This window comes from Pleurodeles waltl, chromosome 2_2 (assembly GCF_031143425.1).
Source record: "Pleurodeles waltl isolate 20211129_DDA chromosome 2_2, aPleWal1.hap1.20221129, whole genome shotgun sequence".
Taxonomy (NCBI): domain Eukaryota; kingdom Metazoa; phylum Chordata; class Amphibia; order Caudata; family Salamandridae; genus Pleurodeles; species Pleurodeles waltl.
In genome coordinates, this window is record NC_090439.1 from 398,911,915 (window position 1) to 398,935,793 (window position 23,879).

The 23,879-nt window shown below is 44.7% G+C and overlaps 1 protein-coding gene across 2 annotated transcripts in view; it reads right to left on the reverse strand.

The window, feature by feature from the left end:
• Window positions 1-23,879, reverse strand: part of CCDC102B (coiled-coil domain containing 102B) — a 561,597-nt gene that overhangs the window by 132,285 nt on the left and 405,433 nt on the right. For both annotated transcript variants that reach the window (XM_069219901.1, XM_069219900.1), the window contains one exon: window positions 22,696-23,315. In XM_069219901.1, the coding sequence (XP_069076002.1) occupies window positions 22,696-23,289 (594 nt within the window). In that variant the 5' untranslated portion in view covers window positions 23,290-23,315. The remainder of the gene's footprint in view (window positions 1-22,695; window positions 23,316-23,879) is intronic.

Here is a 23,879-nt window from a genome sequence, read left to right on the forward strand (position 1 = left end):
ACACTGTCCGCAAGGGTTGCAATGACCCCCCTAGTATTTAGGCATTTGACATAAAAATACTAAGAACCTTATTTACGAACATCTTGTGGCACTGTTGCATCATTTGGGTTATGCTGCGGTGGCCCAACACTGCGTTTTACCGTGCCCCACATTTGCAAACTGGCACAATGGACTCATTGTGTCAGTTTGTAAAGCCTTGTGACACCTTACACCTGTGCCAGGTATAATGTATGCAAGGTAGGCAGTCCCCCTTTAGAAGCCACATGGAACTGGATCATCCTGCGCCTTCTCTTCATCAAAAATGTAATGTCTGCTCAGAGCAGGTGTTAAAGTGAAAAAGGTTTTTTTTTTTTATTGAGGGCCTCCTGGGGTTGCTTGAGTATCGTCATTTTTTTTATGCTAGTCAAGTAATGCGGCATTTTATTGTCACAGATGCGTCAGAATGTCTGAACGCATCTGTGGACACTATGCGTCATGGAGCTCTGTTTTGAAAATACACCACTACCATGGCATTGTTATGGGGATGCAGGGCAGCACGAGAAATCTGATGCATCAATGGCAATGAGTAAGATTCTTGTAAATGAGGCCCTGAATTTTTTCATTTACAAAAGGGGCTCTTGGTTGAATTCTAACGTATTTATCCACATTTATTGGCTAATACTTACAGGATGGATATATGTAGAATACCCGTGAAAACAAACCCCATGGAGAAACTGAACATTGTTGCCACAATGAGGAGGCTCTGCTCTCTAGCAAGAATAAGATCATAGCTGATCAGTGCACACTGAGCAGGTGTTAAAAATGGCGGAAAAATGGCACAGTGGAATCTTGTAAATTTCACTGCCCCATTTTTTCAAGCCTCCCTGGTTGGGAACGCCCCCTAGCATACCTTATGCATGACACAGCCATAATGTAGCGCAAGGGTTTGCAAAGTGGCGCAATGCATGCATTGTGCCACTTTGTAATTATGAAGCAGGGAATGGCCACCATGACGCCACATAAGCATCATAAAAATGAAGATAAGGTCGTGCTAGGGGCCTGTAAATCTGCCCCTTAATTTAAAAAGGCCACCTGATAATTAACTTTTTCAATAAAAGGCTCAAAGGAGGTTATTTGTAACAATGTACCTAGCAGTTCATCCTGCCTGGGCACTGTGGAATTCCTCCTAAGTCTCAAAGTAGACATTCTGGCCATCATCTGATGACGTTGCGGGTCATTTATGCTTGCGACCAGACAAGCACACCACATCCTCAGTGTCATGTATTAGTGCCAGCTGAATCAAAAGGGGACATGAAAATCACTGGTAGAAGACATTAGATCCCTTATGGCATCCAAGTATGATTTCATTCAGTGAAAGTTCATAGCTGCAAATTAAGCTGGACCCTACCAGATCACTTCTTCAGCAGTCAGGATGATGTAAAAGGCCTAGCTTGTGCAGTTTGAGAGAGTACAGGTAATAGTTAACAACATTTTGAAATATGAATAATAAATCATGGCTTCCCTAATAAGCCTGTCATGTGAAGGAAGTAAAGAAGCCTAATCATCCTCTGAATTGTCAAGCTCCAGCATTTTTTTGTCCGAACAGTTTGGTAGTCTGTTTCATAGGTTCAGAGGTAAACAATGAAAGTCCAAAACCAACCCTGTAATGTTCACAGGTTATAGATCTTGTGGAAATGGTGACATAGATATAGCAATAGGGGGTCGGTCTAAATGGCTCTAAAGGCATTACAACAATTTGGCCATACTGTCAATTGTTTTTTAGGTCAAAGGCCAAACTTCATGCAAAGCTAAAAGGGTTAGGGGAACCCTCTTCAAGACATTGGTCTACGGTCACAATTTGCTTCTTAACCAGTTCTTCCAAATAAATTATGGAACAAGCATCGATATTCCAGCATTGTCCCATATGGGGAGTATAAGAAAGAAGTGGTAGGTCTACTGTAAGCTTTCAGTGAACATGTTTCCAGGTTAATCACATTGCCCTAATCACAGGATTGCCAAAAACAGAGTCCAGGGACTTGAACCTACAAAGTGGTAATTGTCCCTGCTTGCAATGAGGTATTTACTGCTGTAGAGCAAATTACATTGGATTACCTTCCATTGTAGCAAGGGAACCAGCCATTTGTTTTGACTGATGAGTCTGAGAGCAAATGTGTGGGAGTCAGAGGCCTCCAGTCATGGTGTTTGCATTGAGTGTACAAGGTTTTGACATTGTATGAGTCCATCCCAAGACAAAATCTTTGTTGTTATCTTCGAAATGTAGCAGAATGGTTTTAAAAAACAGTATGGGAAGGATACCAAATATGTAAGTGAGGCAAGGAGCTATCACAATAATAACCACCTGCACTTTGCCACACATGATTAAGGATGAGATAAGATAGACTCATAAAATCATTTCTTGTTTTGATTATTGAGGGGTACAGATTGTCGTAGAACATTTTCTCAACCCCTATCAAACAAGGTCCCCAGGTAATTTAGTTGTTTCGGTACCCATTTTATGGATATACAAAAAAGTTAGGCCCCGTTGGTAGATTGTGACGTGTTGCCACTCACACTTTTCCCAGTTCACTTTGTAACCTGTAAAATCAAGAAAAGAACAGGTCAGGAAAATTAGTTCATGGAGCTCGAGATCTATAAATTTGATCAGGACATCATCTGCATGCAAGAAAAATGTCATGGGGCCTTGGGGTGTGAGTGTATTCTGAGAGGTCTGATTAGCTGTTGCCAGGGATTCAAAGACACAGAAGAAAGGAGCGTAACTAAAGGGTATCCAAAAAACATCCTTTCTCTACATTATAGGACCTAAGTAGATATCCAATGCAATTAATTTTTGCCTTCGTTATTCCTAAATGATTATATGAGGTATGGGAGAGGGGACATTTTATGTGTATTGTCTAACAAATATCGTATCTAGGATCTTTATGTTGATACTAGCTAAAAGAATGAGTGGATAGCTACTACATTCAACTGGATCATCCATTCTTTGGGGATAAGTGAAATGATAGTCTTGTTGGCCAATGAACCCAAAGAGCCAGAATGCTCCACTTCCTTAAACATGGCAGAAAAAATTGGAGGGCCAAGAAGCTTACTAGTTTTATAAAATTACCCAAGGAAGCCATCCTCCTAAGGAGATTTACAGATGGCAAATCATATGTAAGACCTAATTCATCAAGAATGATTTTCTCCAGAAGAAGAGCCCTCCCTTCCAGCTACAGTGAAGGCATTTTAAGAGACCACAGAAAACACATTTCAGCTTGAATTTGTGTATCCTTGTTCAGACTGGTAAAATCCTTCATAATACAAAGGAAACTCATCACAAGTATCATCCAGGTGGGATAATAGGTGTTCAACAGAAGGAAATTCTGCTGGGTCTTTCATTGTTGCAGTTGTGAGAATGAAAGACTACCCACCATCTCCCATATTTATAATGTCTTTGCCTAATTTTCACCAGGACACTTTTAGCTCTGTCAGTAAAAAGTATGTCTGTGAAAGTCAGAAGGGGCAGTGGTCTGAAATACAACTCTCTAATATGTCACACTGCATAATCATTGACAATATATAGGGACCTGTACGATGAAATACACATTGTATGAAGATGTACCATTAACTGGAGAAATTATGGCATACTGCTTGACCAGTCAGTTAGACCCATTCTAATCAGTATGAGGTCAAATTCTAATCACCTCCAACTGTAGTACTCATTTTGCCAAATTTGCTAAGCGTCTGTATGACCATAAATAACAGAATGGTTTACTATTGTTGGAAGCACAAACAGAAACAGCTATCAATGTAGAGTCAAATGACATACGTTCAAAAGGAACAAATCAGCCTCTTGTGTCTGTACATGATTTGAGGATCTTATGGAAAATGGATTTCCTAATACGAACACCCACCCCAAACATTTCAAAAAGTGTGTGGGAGAGGATGTAGTGTGTCTGGAACTAACCAGATGCCCAACCCAATTGTGCTTAATCCTTTCTGATTCCAGTAAAGATAAATGTATATCTTGGGTGCAGACAATATATATACATTTACGTGTAAGTAATGTGAGACCTCATTCTTCTTAATGTAGTGGGGTAAATCATTCACTTATAGGGATATGACCCTCAAATGGTTATGTGGACATGAATCCATAAATGACAGACCTGAAAAGAGTAAAACATATAGCAATAGGATGACCAGGAAAATAGTTAGAATATAAACTGTAGGTACAAATTCAATAAACCTATAGAGAGGGAAGACAAACTCAAAGACAAGGGTAAGATGGATTAGTGAGGTGGAGGAACAATGCTAGCATAGGCCAGAAATATAAGACAGAGACATGTGCAGGGCAGGAGCTCCAAGCAAACAGCTAAGGACTTAGAGCTAAATTTGATCCTCACCACCTGGACACCATGGGTCCATCACCAAACCTGAGCAACAAAATGAAGAGGTATCAGTACCGATGACAAGACTATCAACATTATGTACGTGAAGGAAGAGACATCATCATGTTGCAGGAGAATAACACATTGGCACAAAGACGGAAGAAATGACCTTTGGTCTATATAGAATATAGTGGGGCACCTGTCCATCACCTCTGGAAAGGCAAGAGTAGGCCAGTTACCAATAAAAGCCTCTGAAAGAAGTATAGTTCTGGCTTCACTGGAAAGACTGGAACAGCCTTGTGTATTTTCTGTGGTGTGTTCCGGTCAAATGAGAGTGGTATCCATTGCTGTCAAATGTGTCCAGAAAATCATAGAGATTTCTATTCTCAATGTATTTGTTGTCTCCTTGATTATCACAGAAAGCTCCAGGACATTAAGGCCCTCATTATGACATTGGAGGTAAATCCCACTTACTGCCATGCTGACGGCCACCAACTTATTGCGGCGGCGGATATCCGTTCACCATATTATGACACACACACCAATCTGTCAGTATTCAGCCACATACACAAATCTGCCACACCAAAGGTTAGTGTTAAACTGGCGGTATCAAAACCCACACCGTTATGCCAACAGAACTACGCCCACTGCATTATGACCCACGAATCACTGCAGCGGACAGTCAACGGTGGTAAACCATTGGCAGTACATACCGCTGCACTAAAAATGGACAGCCACAAAAAACAACACCAAATTGGACAATTCAAACAACACACACCTGACACCCATACACACACCACACCCAACTCACTATAAAACACACACCCACATTACACACAACCCTTTACCATTACAAACCATTGCCAGCACAGAGATACCAAGACCACTGACACAACTAGAGCCACACTCTATTGACACCCATACACCACTCATGCACTACACATCACAAACCCCAACACATTGCCCAACACACCCTCACCAACACACCTCACACAACACCCATGGCACCACAGACACCCCCGTTTCACTGATGAGGAGGTAAGGGCCATGGTGGAGGAAATTGTCAGGGTAGAGCCACATCTGTTTGGAGCACAGGTACAGCAGATATCCATTGCAAGGAAGATGGAGCTATGGCGGAGAGTCCTGCACAGGGTCAGCGCCATGGGACAGCATCCAAGAACAAGGGACGACATCAGGAAGAGGTGAAACGACCTACGTAGGGAAGGTATGTTCTGTGGCAGCAAGGCACCAGCTCGCCATACAGAGGACTGGCGGTGGACCTCTACCTCCTCCCCCACAGATCACAGCATGGAAGGAGCAAGTCTCGGCACTACTAAGTCCTGAGGGACTCACTAGAGTAGCCGGAGGACTGGACACTGGTAAGTCAATATTTACCACTTATCACCCCCCATACCTGCATGCCATCACACCCTGCACCCTTAATCACATCACTCCATTCCAAACCACACACTGCACCAACGTAGATGACTAACTCCAATGCCAAATTCTGCATGCCATGCCAATGCATGGACACCCCTCCCAGCCCTACATGGACACCCATCACCAAAGCATGCACAGCATAGGGAAACTAACAATCCCACAATACATCACCATACACAAGCAAAAGATGGCAGGGCAACACCAATGATTGATGGGAAGCCAGGGATGTACAATATGTCACAGACATGAAGCATAATACGTCACTTACAATCCCCACAGGTGCCCCAGCCAATCTCAGTGGAGAAGAGGTGCCACCGACAAACCAGTCCCCCAACAGAAGATGCCCCCAGTGATGACAGTAACTCTGGACTTCTGGATCTGGACCAACAACCTGGCCTGTCAGGGACCATTGGACAGTCGGTCACCCAAGCCCACTCACAGTCAACCACAGAGCCTCCACTATCAGTATCCAACACCACAGCACCCACTCAGCGTACCCACTCCTCTGTCCACAGGATACATCAATCAGCAGTGGGCCCACCTCTACAGGGACCCCAGGCCACACCTCATACCCAAGACAATCAGGGACCTGGGGTCAGTGGCAGTGGGCACACGGTTCAGGGGACAGGGGCACAGGCCAGCATAGACACTTGGAAGACTGCTGTGCGCCAGGGGAAGGACAGGCCCAGGGAACCGTCTCTCCAGGAAGCACTCACCAAGATCCTGGGAGCCTACCAACATTCCCAGGACACGATGGGCCAGATCCTTGACAACGTGCAGGAGAACAGGTGGCTGCAGGAGGGACAGTATTGGGGATCAGGGAGGACTTGCAGGCCATTAACACCACCTTGATCTCCATACCAGGGGTGCTGGCAGACATGGCCAACATCATGAGGGAGGCTACAGCACAGAGGCAGGCCCCTACCACTAGCCAGTCCATTGACCAGCCCTCCATCTCAGCTGCAGCTAGAGGGCAGGAGGCCCCGCCACAGGACCAACAGGCCACCAGCATCGCTCCCCCTGCAGAAGGTGAACCACCACGCAAACATTCCCTGCAATCCCAACAGAAGCCAGAGACACCTGCAAAGACCACCATCAAGAAATGAGACTCTCCTGATTGCCCCCCTTGGTGTCCCACACAGTCATCTTGTCCACTTTGAACTGCCTTTGCTCTCATTCCTATGGCCCCTTGGACACTGGACCTGTGCTACAAACAGACTGGAACAATACCCTGGACCTTCTTCTATCATCACCCCATTCCATTGCACTATTTCCTAATTTTCGTAGCACTACAATAAACACCCTTGAACACAACTTGACTACTAGTATTTTATGTTTTGAAAATGTGCATTTATTAAAACACTCACATCTAGTGCAAATGATCTGAACACTGTGAGAGCATAGAAATAATGACCCGTAGCTGTCTGTAGTCAGCACATCAGTACACAGTTGTTATATCACAAACATCTGTAAAATGACAAGCCATAGGAGACAATAAGTTGAGATGCAAAGGAAGTTAATGCCATCATGCTACAACCACACAGAATACATCAATAGTGAAAGGAATGGTCAGTTGCATTGTCTCACCTGTGTGTGATTGGAAGTATTGACGGATAACTGATGTTCTGTTGTTCTCATCCTCATCCTCAGCCTCTTTGTCCTCACTGTCCTCAGGGTCTACTGCTGCCACAGGGGCATCTCCAGTCCCTTCCTCCTGCAGAAAGGGTACATGCCGTTTGAGAGCCAGGATGTGGAACATGCAGCATGCCACTATTATCTGGCAGACCTTCCTGGGTGAGTAGCACAGGGATCCACCTGTCAGATGGAGGCACCTGAGCCTGGCCTTCAGGAGGTGGAAGGTCCTCTCGATGATCCTTCGGGTTCACCCATCTGCCTCATTATAACCTTCCTCAGCCCCTGTCCTGGCATTCCTCATAGGGGTCAGCAGCCACGATAGGTTTGGGTAGCCATAGTCACCTGCAGGTATTGAGGGACAACATTTAGCCTCACACAATGCTATAGCGATGACACTTGAAGGCATACACTAACATACAGTGGGTGGGGACCATGGCTCACCTATTAGCCACACCCGTGCCTCTGTAGTTGGGCCATCACATTTAGGATGCTGCTATTCCTCAGAATAAAGGCGTCATGCAGCAACCCAGGATACTTGGCATTGACGGGGGAGATGTACCGGTCCGTCAGGCACACCATTTGCACATTCAGTGAGGGGAAACTCCTCCTATTGCTGAACCCCTGTTCATTCTTGGGGGAGCTAACGCAATATGTGTTCCATCAATCGCCCCAATGATATAGGGTATATGTCCCATTGCATAGAATCTGCCTACACTGTGGCCAAATCTTCCACCTGGGGGAAAGCTATGTAGCTCCACATGTGTTTCACCAGGGCAGATAAAACTCTGCCAGCAAAATTGAAAACATTGGCTGTGACATTCCTGCTTCCAAGCCCACTGTCACTTGGAAAGAACCAGTTGCCAGGAAATGGAGCACTGATAGCACTTGCACAAGAGGGGGTATCCCATTGGGATGACAGACAGCAGATATCAGGCCTGGCTCCAATTGGGCACAATCTAGGCTGTGACGCAGTTAAGGGTGATGTGACCGTTGTCCGCCACCATGAAATGCGACTGCCTGTCCTGTATGTAGGGACATGTAGAAGTGAGGCAACTCTGCCGATGTTGGGCGTCGAGGCAGAAGGCGGTCTTGCACCACCGTGCAATTCCTCATTGGATAATATGGGGCTCTATGGAGTGCAGTGGCCAATGTGGATCTGTGCCCACTTGTTTCCTGACCTTCAACAGGAGAACACCTTCAGTGCGTGTGCTGCTGTGACCTGTGCCTGGAACCTACCATGGCCCGTGTGACCGAGGAAAAGGCCCCTGCCTTCACTTCGGAGGAGTTGGAGCGATTGGTGGATGGGGTCCTACCACAGAACGGACTGCTGTATGGGCCTCCAGACCAACAGGTGAGTACACCTTGGGAAGAATGCATGTGGGAAGGATGCATGGCGATGTGAGTGCAAGCATTGTGTCATGGGGGGAATGTCTTGTGGTGGTGTACATGGTGTGCGCCAGCCAATGTGTGTGCCAATGGTGATGGAAACGGGATTGGTGGGCCATATGTGTGACAGGCTGGACTGTATGTGTAATGGTGTTCTCCTGTATGTATAACCTCTGCAGGTCAGCGCCCATCAAAAGAAGGGATTATGGCGTGCCATTGCCAAGGATGTGCGGACCCTGGGGGGTCTATGGCAGGCGGAGCATCCACTGTCAGAAACGGTGGGAGGACCTGAGACGCTGGGCACGGAAGACCACAGAGGCCCAACTCTCAACGAGGAAGGGGTGCCCATCGGGACCTGACCGCCCGATGGCCCGCATACTGGCAGTGGCCTACCCAGAGCTGGATGGGTGCTTGAGGGAATCACAGCAGCCACAAGAGGGTGAGTAAAGTGGGCATTATTAGATTAATTGGCAGGTGGCATGGGATCCAGGTGGTTGATGTGAGTTAGTGGGTGCCCCTAAGGCCAGGCCAGACATTGCAGCGTGTGTCAACTCTAGGGTAATGTGTGTATGGCAAATGCAGGTAACCTAGCTTGTTAGCATTCCATGTCAGTCAGGGATTTGTGGGTCCCAGGAGGGGTGCAGTTGGCGATGTGTGGCCCTCATCTTGCTGTGGTATCTAGCCAAATCACTGGCAGTGCAATGCATAGTGCTCAAGCCTGATCCCTGTGTGTGACAGTGCTGTATATGCCAACTGTGGTGTTGGAGCAGTAATAGACCCAGTGTTTCCCTTTTCTCTCTCCCCCCCTTTTTTCTTCTGTCATCCTGTCCATGTGTACATTAGCATCATCTGGCAGAGTAGCAGGGACACTGGGGACAAAGGGATCTGCATCCCATAGGACCCAGGAGGCAGAGTCCACCGACTCCGAGGGAACCAGTGGGACGGAGGGCGAGGTTAGCACCTCGTCGGAGACAGGAGGTGACAACACAGACTCAGATACCTCCTCCAACGGAAGTTCCCTGTGGTGGTGGACTCCTCTGTGACCACCCCATCTGCAGGTACAGTCGACACCCCATACCAGCACCGCCCTCCTAGTAGTCCCTCAGCAAGCTGCCCGTGCCCACTCACCCAGGAGGTTGGGCATCTCCTTCAACCCAGCCACATCAGGCACTGCCCCAGTGAGCCCTGCTGCCCTGAGATCCATCTCTGTAGGGCAGTCAACCATTGTGCATGCCATCCAGGGGCTGTCATCCAAGATGCTGCAAAGTAATGCTTTCCTGAAGGGCATCCAAGGTGGACTGGCAGCCCAACAGAGATGGATTCAGGCTCTGGCCTCCTCTCTGATGGCAGCCATTGTCCCTGTTCCTACCGCCTCCTCTCCAACTACCACTTTCCAGTCCCAGCATCCTCAACTTCAACCCAGCCCATGCACACATACAGATGAGCATGCACTCAAGACGACACCCAAGAGTGGCAGAGTCAAACACAAGCACCACACTTCATCCCACAAGCACTCACACAAACACCAGACAGTCACAGACACAACCACATCCACTGCCTTCACTGTCTCCCCCCTCCTCCACCTCCCTCACAATTTTGTCCACACTCACACCTGTATGCACTGCATCAACATCCACTACCAGCATCACCACACCAAGCAGCACACACACCTCACCCGCAGACACCTCCACAACATCCATGACTCCCATCCTGTCTGTCCCCCCTCCTAAAGGTCACAAATGCAAGCATTCACACACCCAACAGCCATCCACCTCACATCAGCACACTGCCCATGCACCTGCACCCAAATCCATCAAACATACACCTCCTACAACCACTCCATCAACCTCCACTCCCATCCCTACTCCCTCCTCCCGCCCCCACTGTCCCAAAGAAGCTTTTCCTTGCCCAACTTGACCTTTTCTCTTCTCTCCCCATCCTGCTTGTAAGAGCAGGGTCCCAATGACCCAGCCCAGCACCTTAGCCAAACAGTCAACACGGACAGTGCTAGCAGCACCTAGTCATGGTGGCCAGTCAGTAAAGGATCCCACTCTACCAGCCAGGAAGGTTAAGGATCCCACACCTCCTGTCATGAAGAGGAAGGAGCCTGCACCTCCTGTCATTAAGGGAAAGAAGCCCTCGTCTTCTGCCCAGAAGGCTAAGGAACATGCACAACTTGCCATGAAGGGGAAGAAGCCCTCAACCCCTGCCAGGAAGAGTAAGGATCCCACGCCTCCTGCCATGAAGAGGAAAGAAGTCCTCGACTCCAGCGGAGGCTGTCAGGGTGACAACTCCACCACCACCGGTGGTCACGGGCCCCCACCGCCAGCTGAGGAAGTGCATCCCTCCCCACCAGCAGAGGCTGCTCAGGAGGCACCTCTACCTGCAACCACAGCTCAGTTCTCACCACCAGCATAGGCTGCCCAGGAGGCACCTCCACCTGCCACCACAGTTCAGCCCTCACCACCAGCAGAGGGTGCCCAGGAGGCACCTTCACCTGCTGACACTGTGCAGCCCTCACCTCCAGATGACACAGTGCAGCCATCATCACCAGCGGAAGCCATGTAGGCCACCCTCCAGGGACTGCTGTACAAGGGACCTCCTTCAGGAACAGTGGGCATGTTCCCTACCTGAGAGACTGTGGGCTTGCACTCCCGGCACAGGGTAATGGGCGTGGAGACCCCGCCAGAACCAGTGGGAAAGACACCCACTCTATAGACTGTGGCTTTGCACTCCCCAGCACAGAGTAATGGGCCTGGAGCCCCCTTTAGAACCAGTGGGAAAGACACCCACCTGAGAGACTGTGGCCTTGCACTCCCCAGCACAGAGTAATGGGCATGGAGCCCCCTCCAGAACCAGTGGGCTTGTTCCCGACTTCGGCTGAGGTGCCCCCTTCCCCCATCCCCCCGAGATGCCTGCCCTCTTGCAAACTGTTGCCCCTGCAGAGTTCTATCCTGATGAACTCAGGATTCGAGTTGGACTTTGGACTGTGACCTGTGGCCATGTGGGCCCTTAGTACATTGGACTGGGCAGTGGCCCTTTGTGTACATTTGTACATATCTGTTTCACGTACAATTGGTTTATGTAGTAGCTGTTTATATCAAAACATTCTCATTACTGCATTCTTATTGTCCTTGCATTATTGTGCTGTGTATCGTGTGCCATTGTTTTTCGTCTGCAGCTGGTTGTGTGTATTGTGTGTGTGTCGGGTGTGTGTAATGCATGTGTGTGTCACTCTCGTTTTCCTTCATCCCTCCTTTGTGTGCTAGGTGGCTGTACTCACCATTGTTGTCTTTGTCAGCACTGGTGTTCCAGGTGGAGCATGACGCAGATGAGCATCGGGAAGATTTGCAGTTCCGGTTCTATGGCGACGTTGTTCTTCCCTGTGTTTCTGATGGTGAGTCTTTGCTCTTCTGTGATGCGTTTACGCCAGGCTTTAGATTGCGTTGGTACCGCCCCGGAAAATGTGGTGAATTGAAGTGTCAAAATATGGTGGGCAGTACTTTTTACTTCTACCGCCATGGCGAGTGTTGTTTACGCCCTGGTGGGTGGTGTGGTAAACTGGCTGTCTATGAGAGCTTTCACCGCTATGGTAATAATTTGGCAGCAATTACCGCCAGCTTGTTGGCGGTATTACCGCCACTTTATCATTCACCGCCAGGGTCATAATGAGGGCCTAAATATTTTAGATACAGTGGATGATGATTGGTTTCTTCCTAAAGATACTGCTTCAGGTAAGAGGCAAAGAGGAATTGGCATGCTGCTTTGGCACAAGTCATGAGGTTCTCAAGACCACAAACCCTTTTCAAAATCACAGAGCTTTGAGAGACAGGAAATGTCATGATACCACCATGGAAACTAAATACTGGAGGAGCAGCCCTTTCAGAAAATGGAACATGTGAATTTCTTGCACACAGTGAGAACAGGAAGCAGTCAACAGGAACCACCACTACCTGGGAAAAGAAGGAGCACCAAGGGTATTTCAGGTGAAATAATCTCTGTGTCAGTACACAATATACAAAATCCAGTTGTGAAAATGGCTACCTGAAGGCACATAGAGATGTGTCAAGTAGACAATGAAGAATGTAACCTCATTGAAGCACTGCCAGTGAACTCATCATCACATAGAGCAGACTGTGGGTTCACCTCTATCACCAATCCCAATAAGCTACTCATGATATCCTGCCAGCTGAGAATTTGTGTGTGGTAGAGGTGAGGAAGAATATAGGTACAGGCAACCTCTGGTCATCAAAACATAGAATGCATAGCAAGTGCAAACAGTCAGTTCCAGAAAACAGAACTTTAAACATTCCCCAATGTGCAACCACAAGACCAAGTGTCATATCAGGAGAAAAATATAACAACATTTTGAGTGCCTAAGTTATGCACCCTTCAGCTTCTAGTATACTACGCTAGAAAAGTATACCATCAACAACTAACAGGAGCCAGTCCATAGGCAATTTAATTCAGCATCACATAGTAGGTTCAGTGAGCAATAGGTGGGATAGAGGGTGTCTGGTCCACCCAAAGGGATCTTCTGCACCTCTTAGGACCCCAAAATTCTTCTCACCACACCGTAGTTCTCAGCAGAACCATGATATGACCCTGCAATTATCTTGATGAGAGACTAGACAATGGCAACACTCCCATGACTCTGGATATGGGAGCCACAACACTCAGAGGGAGGGCAGAGGACAAGGTGTCAGCATGATCATTCTCTGTGGGCCAGGCCTTGGATCACTACCACCCAAATGGGGAAGAGATGTCTTCAAAGCAGAGGCGTCAGAGGAATGGAGGAACAACTGATTCTGTCTCCATCCAACACAGCTTCCCCTTAAAGCATTGCAGAGGTAGTTTATTTGGAGAATGCTTCCCCATAACCAAGTAGTCTCAGGTAGGGCACAAAGCAGTTGAGCGAACCTCTGTATTATTATTTTTTTAACTTAAAGCACATTTAAAAGTAGAGGATGTTTTTAGGCGTATAAGTATTGAAGCCATTTGTAGAAACAACAAACCTTCACAAGCATAATCTTTGTGTGCATATTCAACCAGTGTTCCTTTTCTTTTTAACCAACTGCTTGTCAGCGCATTCCTCCATCTGCGAGAGTTAAACCTGTTTGTTGTTTATGCTAATTATCAATGCATTTTGAAGGCTGATAGAAACAGAATATGTGACCATAATCAATATTCTAATTCGGTAAAAGTATTTAAGACGGCATCAACGTATGTTTGAGAAAAACACAATTCTGTATGTCACACATTGAAACTGTATTATCTTGACACTTGTTTCTTTTGTTACATTTTTGCATGCATTTATCTTGTCACACCAGGAATTCCTACTGGATATTTGGTGACCTTATACTTTACAGGTCTCAGATATTCTAAAATTCTTCAGCCTGACGGATTGTAGATCCAATATACTTTTTTAAAAAAAGATATGATTATGCATATGCAAAAAGAGACATTTGAGGTATTGTTTCACATAGTACTTCATCTTAACAATCCACAACTCACTTAGTTCATCTGCTGACTATTTACAGGAGATTTAATTTGTGCATTTGAAAAATCCATTTGAATGATGGGTAATCCATGATGTAGGAAATTGGGTTTTTATTTTTGCAGGATGTGAGGCCTCAACAAGTAATTGGTTTACAGTACCCCCTTACTGAGAACCGAGAACCCCATTGTATTGCTTGACTCTCTCACAATAGCAAAGCAGAGCAGTCCAAGACCTACTCGAGGGATGTGGTGGGAGCAAGTAAACAACATTCGCTGGCACTCAAAAATAACACTCAATAAATGATTGTCAAGTAAGTCCTTTTTGTTTAGAAAAAGGAAAAGAATATTTACTACACACACACTACTAAGTACTACATATTAATTTACAAATATAGATGTGAACCATGTTGAAAATACCATAAATGACATTATGTAATCATATTTGACACCTAAAGGATTATGACCCCAAAAATCACAGTACCCCCACCCTTACCAGATAACAAATAATCATAAAGTAGTATCCCTTTAGGTAAAACAGACCTATTTGCTTTATCAGGAGTTCACGTATGATATGTACAACACACTACATGTTAAAAATACCTTAATTTTGTATGTAAATGCAATCATAAATAATAATCATGTGTAAGCTCAATTATTAATATCAATAGAACATATGAATTTTGATCAGTAGTAACTATCAATATCAATATCATATAGCTATAAAGTATTTAAAAATGAACATACCATGTGTCTTTGAGCTTTTTTATGTATGTTCAGGTCTGCAGCTGGTAATTTCCATCACCACGAGTCCCAATATCACGCAGGAGGTCTTTCATCATCACTCATGAGAAGGTGCTCCCTGGTGCTGAGAAGGCATACCTGAGCGCTATATAGCTCGCTTTAGATATCAGTAGTGTGGGACGCTGACCTGCTGGTTGGCACTTTTTTCATCACCTGCAGTAGGTAATTACATCACCAGGGGGACCATGAGTCCCAGTATCACCCATCTCCGCACACCAAGAGGTGCTCTCTGGCCCTGAGCGCTATATAGCGTACTTTAGATACCCACAGCACGGGAAGCTGGTCTGCTGGCTGGCATTTTTCTCATCACCTGCAGCAGGAAATTGCCTTCACCGGGGGACTATGAGTCCCAGTATCACTCAGGAGACCTTTCATCAATGCGCACCAGGAGGTACTCTCTTTAGCCTTGTTGAGCCCTCTCTGTTTGGTGAACATGCTCTTTTGTTTATTGGAGGTAAGCACCATTTGGGATCAACATGGGCAAATGTAAGTTAGGCAGGGCATCAGTAAAGTCGGATGTAACTTCTTGCTCAACTACTACTATTGACAATATGCTGGAATGGGCTATGGGAATTATTTTGAAGGAGATTACTCTGACCAAGTGGAGGCTGTCTATGAATCGCTGCTCTAGCAGGGAGTCCTCCCAGAGAACACTATACCTAATTGTACCTTGACAGCCCTTGTCTCCTAGGTTCTTCGGCTCATTCACTGGCTCCTGTAGTTGCCCTGGACTTGGTTAATGATGATACAGAAAAGGCTTTCATTCCTCAACCCCTACAGCAGCCCCCTAGAATCTTAAGCAGCAGCGAAGAATTAAAAACCTCCCTGCACTAGCGGGGGTTAGTAAATATCATATGAAACGCCAGGATCAGCTAACCTCCTAGTGTCTCAAACAGTGTAATAATCAGTCAACGCAGACTGTAACATCAGATATTTTGGTTATGGATATGTCTGATACTGATCATTTGTAGGGGAAACTCTGTGTGATCTTAGAGGGAAAACTGACCCTAATTAAGAAACAATTGAGATCCGTTGAAAGCAGTATAAGAGACACCCTTACCAGTATTTCCAGTTTGGAAAACACTGTACACGTACTATTAACGCCAAATTATCCCGAAATCAGTAGTGGGGTGAGCCCCTCAACACGACTGGCTGCAACAAAGCTTCCCGAAAGCATTAAGGGTCCACCAAATATGTAAGGCCTACCCCATTACCTGCAGCTAGACAGGCTATGGGCACTCATAGTGGCGGCTGCAAGGCCATGTTGCCTGTTGGGAGGGGGGGCAAGCATTACTGAGCCTGTTATCCCTGGCCCTCCTGCAAACTCAAGTAAAGAATGTTTGGATTTACATCCTGCCTCATGCCTTTATGTTTTATTGCTGGCAGATGTCCCTCCCCTTAAGGACTCCCAATCCAAATTGTGGCAGGACTTACGTAATAAGTGTGCTCACTGGCTTAGTAAATATAAACAGTTTAATGCAGGTAGAATAAATGAGATTATAATGGTGCATAGAGTGGGATGGGTGGGCTGCTCAAAAAAAGATACAGATGGGGACTGCATTGTTGTGAATTTTTAAAGACCCACTTGTGTGAAAACCTTGGTGAACTCACAGGAAGTTTGGGGTGGTAAAGAAACTAATATTTTTGCTCTTCCCTAGGATATTTTTAAAAACCAAAAATGCTGACAGACCATAGGGTTGGTTACAATAGCCATCCTGCTCGTACACAGTCTGTTTCTCACAATGGGTTTTCTGTCCTGAGCAATCTTAAAGACATGAGGGCAGTGGAACTACAGGGCTATTTAGCCTTCATTGATTTCAACAATGTTATGCATATTGCACCACATGCTGTGTCTTTATTACCATCTTTCAGGGGTCGTGGTGGCCCTTCCACCATAGATTTTTTCTTTATTTCATCCAATCATGAGGACTCATTGCTATATGGGAGGGTAGTCTCTTCTGATTTTGGGGATCGCAAACCGACAGAGGCAGCTTTTACACTGTCTCCCAGCCCTAAATTTAGCATGGAGTGTGGTATTAGAAACATTCAACCATCTACTGATGGACTGTGTTTAGTCTGGAGAGCGGTGGAATCTGGTTGACTCTTCCATGGCATAATAGTAGAGAATCTGAGGGCCTTATTTATACTTTTTGGTGCAAAACTGCACTAAGGCAGTTTTGCCCCAAAAAGTTTTGCAACAGCTTGCACCATTTTTTAGCACCAGCTGGGCACCATATTTATGGAATGGTGCAAGCCGGTGCAAAGGGTAGGCTAGCTTTAAAAAAAATGACGTTAGGCAGTTTTGAGTCAAAATAAATTAATCTGACCAGATTAGCATCATTTTTTGATGCTAAGGGGCATATTTATACTCTGTTTGCACTGAATTATCGTCCGTTTTTTTTTACTCTAATTCAGTGCAAAACTAACTCCATATTTATACTTTGGTGCTAGACCCGTCTAGCACCAAATTTATGGAGTTAAAGTCATTTTTTGGAAGTGGAAACCTATCTTGCCTTAATAAAATGCAAGGTAGGCGTTCCCCTGCAAAAAAATGACTCTATGGCTTTAACACCATATTTATACTCCCATGTAAAAATGGTGCAAGGGAGGGAGGAGGGGTCAAAAAATGGGGCAAAGCAAGCTTTGCCCCATTTTTTAAGACCTGGGTCAGGGCAGGGGTTAGGGGACCTGTGGGCCTATTTACATGGTGCAACACCATGGAATAAGCCCAGAGGTGCCCTCCCCAGGCCCCAGGTGCACCCCCACCCACACCATAGGGACTGCGGAGGATGGGGGACCCTATCCCAGGTAAGTACAGATAAGATTGTATTTAATTTTTATTTTTTTTGTTTAAGTGCCATAGGGGGCCCTGAAATGGGCATGGTAGGTTTAGCACCATAAAATGACGCTAATCTGGTTAGAGTCATTTTTTTTTACTCTAACCTGCCTAAAGTCGTTTTTTGGTGCTAAACCCTCTTCTTCTATACTACCAGCCCCACCCGACTTAAGTCATTTTTTTTTACTCTAGCCTACCCTTTGCACCGGCTTGCACCATTCCATAAATATGGTGCCCGGCTGGTGCACAGAAATGGTGCAAGCCGGTGCTAAACATTTTGGTGCAAAACTGAGTTAGTGCAGTTTTGCAGCAAAAAGTATAAATAAGGGCCAATATCTTGTAAGTTTGCGCCACTTTTGCGTCATAAAATGACGTTAATGCGGTGCAAAAAAAGTTTAAATCAGGGCCTTGATGCTAGATGGGTCTAGCACCAAAGTATAAATATGGAGTTAGATTTGCTCCGAATTAGAGTTAAAAAAAATGACGCTAATTCGGTGCAAACAGAGTATAAATATGCCGCAGAGTATAAATATGCCCCTAAATATGGCGTTAAGGCCATAGAGTCATTTTTTGCCCGGGAACGCCTACCTTGCATCTCATTAAGGCAAAGTAGGTCTCCACTTTCAAAAAATGACTTTAACTCCATAAATTTGGTGCTAGAGGGGTCTAGCACCAAAGTATAAATATGGAGTTAGTTTTGCACCGAATTAGAGTAAAAAAAAATGACACTAATTCGGTGCAAACAGAGTATAAATATGCCCCTGAGTTTGGTAGCGGCCTGCCTATCTGATAACAATGATAATAAGGTTGTAAAGACATTCACCAAACTTTGTGAGAATATCAGGACAAAGTTATTGCACCTTCCCTGTGTGATAGTTACCAACCCTGGGTGATTCAATCATGAGTGTACAGTGGGCAATCATGTATTACGCAGTGCACTGACAGGCAAACCAAGAGACCCTGCAGAGGTGTCATTTCAACGTTAGGTTTACAAACAGACAACTAAAAGAAGTGCTTCTGCCCCAAAGGGATTGCTTGGCTTTATCGGCAGCTAAAAAGAATAGCAAGCTGTTTTGGGAGGCTGGGATGGATAAGAAGAGCCTGAGTCAAGAAGTGCCCTGGATTAGCTCTCATTTTTCCTGTGGGGCACAGGAGAGCCATTTTACTAAAATGTATGCTGCGCCTCCAGTGATTTTATTCTAAGACCTAATGAGAGGCGACTTGAAATATCCCTGGAACGGGTGGAAGAAGCCATAGCCCAGAGTGTTGGTGGTAAGGCCCTGGGACTGGACAGCGTCCCAATTGACTTGATAAAGGTCATCGCTGAGTTCTGGGCACCTCTGCTGGTGAATGTCTTCAATGGTCTGGCCCACAGCCTACTCCCGAGTTCATGGACTACTTTCATCCTAATCCCAATTTTCAAAAAGGGAGATCGATTACAGCTGAGTTGCTATAGGCCCATCTCCGAAATTGACACAACAGTCAAGATCTTGGGTAGAGTCTTGTTTAACAGGATAAGGGTGTGGGCAGAGTAGAAGTTGATCCTCCACCCCTGCCAGTACAACTTTAACAGCCATGTGAGGACTATGGAGCAATGTTTAAACCTGTCTATGGTATGAGGGAAATACACAATCACCAAATGATCTCCCTTGTATTTGACTTTTATGGATCTCACATTAGCATTTGATTGTGTCAACAGGAAAAAGCTGTTGTCAAATCTTCTCATATGTGGGATGGATGATGCACTGGTGTACTTGTTTAGCTTATCTGCACACGGACATGAAGGCAAAGGTTAGATTAAACATGGAAGGTGAGGTTACCAAAGACATAGGGGTCTCTTGAGGTGTGAGCCAAGATTGTGTTTTAGTCCCCTTTTTATTTATTTTATACACTAATAACCTACATCCTTTAAAAAAATGTAACCTCTTAGGTTAATGGTTCCCTGTTGCCTTCATTACTATACGCAGATGATGCTGTTTTAATGGCACGGACCCCCAGAGCTTTGCGCCTTTCAATCTTTGACTTCACAAGATTCATGGCTGAATTAGACCTGCAGACAAATTTTAACAATTTTTATATTTAGGCTTGTGGCCCATAGAAATTCTGACTTTCTACTGTGACTGTAGGTAATTGCCTAAAACACATCTGCACATTTCCTTATCTAGGATTAACCTTTGCTGACACAAGCTCTTGGACACCACACATTGCCCACTGTAGGGCAGAATTAAGGAAGTCAACCAGCATTAGGTTTAGTTTAACACAGTCCAGAGATGGGGGTGCATTTATTCGCCTATCAGAAATTTACAATTTACATTGTATACTTTCAGCAATCTACGGAGCAGGGGTGTCGGGTATCCAGAAATGTGATGCAATGCAGCTGAAGAGACTGGTTTTGTTGGAGGGTTTTGGTGGTCCCTATCTCTTCCTCACATCAGATTTGTTACAGAGAATTGGGCGTGCCATGCATCGAAGATTATATTATTCTAATATAATCTTCTCTCTATTATGGCTGACAGCATGGAAAAATAAGGATGCAAGCCTTACAAGCGATATTATTAGGGACTGTATCAGTTGTAAACATGATATTGAGATTCCTTGATTAGCCAGTTTGTAATTAAGCCAGCACAAGGTTGTTTTTTATTATGTTTTTTCAGACCCTGAGGGTAATTATAACATTAATAAAAAAAACAGTTGCAGTCAGCCATGCTCAACGTGGCAGAGTGTGAAAGATTGACCACAGAGAGGAAGAAGCACCAGTGTGGAAGTCTATTTGAACTTCACAATGGTTACCAGGTCCACAGGGTACAAAAGTAGAGCTATGGACTGATGGGAGCGGAGTTTGTTGTTTCGCTATAGGCCATGCATGATAAGATATTTGGTATGTTTTCCATTGAGTTTCAATGTTGGCCACAACTTCATACCCTGCCATTGTGATGGGAGGTCTGGGCAAACAATGACGTACTTTATATTTTTCAGTAACTATTATTCCATGTACACTAGGCTTTTCTGATTTCCCTTGTAAAGATGCGTGGCAGTAAAAACCTCAGGGTCATACTCTATACCTTTTTACAGCTTGATGATGAAGAGGTAGTCGCTTATGTTGGTCATTCTTATGCGCAGCACTGGGTACCCGTTGTTCCATGAACACTGACTAAATTTGGATGAAATAATCTTATTGTGTAGCTAAGCGTTTGGATTGTGTACGATATTTTTAGATCTCAGTTTTATCATTATTCTATTGTCATCTTTATAAAATGTTTAAAAAATGTTTTAGATATTTTATTTTGTGAGTGCTTGTACGTTTATGCACGTATTTGATATTCAAATAAGGTTATATGAATGGATGATAAGTTTAGGTTACATAGAATGAAACCATACATATAGCAACACTTTCTGGCTACATACAATATAACCATACACTCAGCCCCTAGAGGGCACTGCACACCATGTATCTTCCTTATACATTTTCATGCCACATTAAATGCAGCCATAAAACCATCCCTGAGTTATAAACATTATTCCTGGGGGCTGCTGCAACTCCTACCGCTCCACACATCACTTTCTAGATGTGTTGGTGGTGACTCTGTTCTCCTGGGGCCACCATAAGGCAAGAAAAATATTCAAATGAGCAAGCCAGATGAACCAGAGGAATATGACAAACCTGGATGACCCCTTAAATTGTAAAGATATCCTCTGGGAACTCTCAGATTTGATTTTCTTTTAGATGCTCTATCCCATTATGATATGTCACTGTAATTTGTAGGCAAAAGGGAAGTGAAACTTACGGCATATTGGGGCCAGATTTACAAGGCCCTAGCTCCTCTTTGCGCCACACAAGTGTAATTTTTTTTACGCTAATGTGGCTCAAGGAGGCAATTTTCGCTGCGCCATACTTACAAAGTGGTGCAATTCATTCATAATGTATGCAAGGGGGGTTTTCCGTCGTTAGGAGGTCCACAAAAATGACCAGTGAAATCTACAAGATTTTACTGTGCCATTTTAGGCATCATTTTTAACGCCTGCTCTGAGCTGGTGTTAAAATGACCCACCCATATTAACCTATAGGCCCCTTGCACTTTACTCCACTAGCATCAACATTTTTAATGCTAGTGGAGTAAAGTGCCACAATAGAGTGAAAAATTGTGACACTATTGGCCTAACATCAGCCATGGTGCGCCGTATTATAAATACGGTGAACACATGATGTCATTAGGTGAGGCAGGGGCGGCGCAAGCAAACTAGCGCTTCAGTACTGTTGCTCCAGTTTCTTGTAAATCTGGCCCTATGTGTGTAATAGAGTGTCACTGCAGACAAAACAGTAAATCCCACTGACTTTATCTGTAAGTGTACACTACACTGTAAGGTCAACCCCAGGCCAGTATCTAATCCTGCAGAGTTCCCTCTGCACCAGGCTTCCTGTGCGCAGTTACGAGGCTCCACACAACAATAGTCTCACATGTGCACCCCTCACAGGTGCACTCATGTATATAGAGCCGAATGCCTGTGTTCAATTTGCCATGTGATTACCATGTGTTAGAGACAGCACCTTTTTTTTTATCTGTGTAGCAAGAAAGTATGGGTTACTACTTTACCTCGTGTTAGGCAGCAGCATTAAATTATGTTGAACTAAAAGAAAATGTGCCCTTCAATTATCCAGATGAACAGTTACACAAAGAGTGTCCCATACAGTAAACTTTCACTTGACAAACATTTTTCTATTCTTAATGTACTCACCCTTTTGCCCATTTCTTGCAAGTGAATGATAGTACCGTTCTTTATCTCTTCGCCATGAAGGTGATGCCCCACAATATCAACTGGACAAACTTCTCCTCTCCTACAGGCACCTTTCGAAAGAAAACAATTTTTTTTATGGATTTCTGCATTCAGCTCCTTATTTTTCATTATAAGGTCTTGCACTTCTTTCTTAATTGTACTTAATTCCTTAGTCGTGGTCTCTAGCTGTAATCGCAATTGCCCCGCTTCCTCGCGAGCTTTGTTTCTCTCTGCTCGCACTTTGCTCCATTTTTCTCTCCAGTTGGCGGTACAGTCAGACCACCAACGCATGGTCTTCTCCATCTGTGCAACTCTAGACTTGACTTCTTCCAGCTCACGAGCGTGCAGCATCTCACGTGTGTCCCAGTCGCCGATGCCATCAAAGTTACAATATGGGTGCTGAATGGAAGATAGTTGGTTCAGCTGGGCAGAGGGCTTCATTTCATAGAATTCTCCTGATGGCTGACTGCAATCTGCCGGTGACCCTGATGGAAACGTAAGGGTTTTCAAATTATGTGATCCTCCGTTTAATTCTAGTTGATTTTCGGAGCTCATGTTCTTTTTACTGAGTATTGTCACACCTACAAAGGAATAGTGCATTGTGATTTATTTCATAAAAAAACATGTTTTATCAACCACAAAAACATGACAATAAAAGCACACTGACACTGTTGAGATTTGAAATTCAAAGAGTGCAGTAGTATAACTATAATTTTTTTTTAAAACTTGCCCAATTCACAAAAATAGAGTGAATTCAGACCTACAACCATCAATTAGAAGAAAACTACGTTAACTCATCTTTTTTTCTGTTGCTTTTGCACACAAATGGAATCAAAATATTGAACTGCTTTACAAGTTATGGGTCAAGGTGAAAATGATAATGTAGCATAAGAAAAATACTTCCCTACAACTGCTGGTTACAGCAATAGTAAGAAATGTAATATGCCACTTTTATATGTTTACACCTGGATTAATCCAAAACCTTTTGTTATGGCAAAAGAATATAAATATCAAAGATATGTAGTGGCACTTGTGTCAGTTTTCATTAGTCATTAGCTTTGTGAACTCAGGAACCTCATCCACTTGCTGGAGATATGGTTAGCATGTTTAGCCTATCATTCCAAGTTTTCCCACACACATATGCT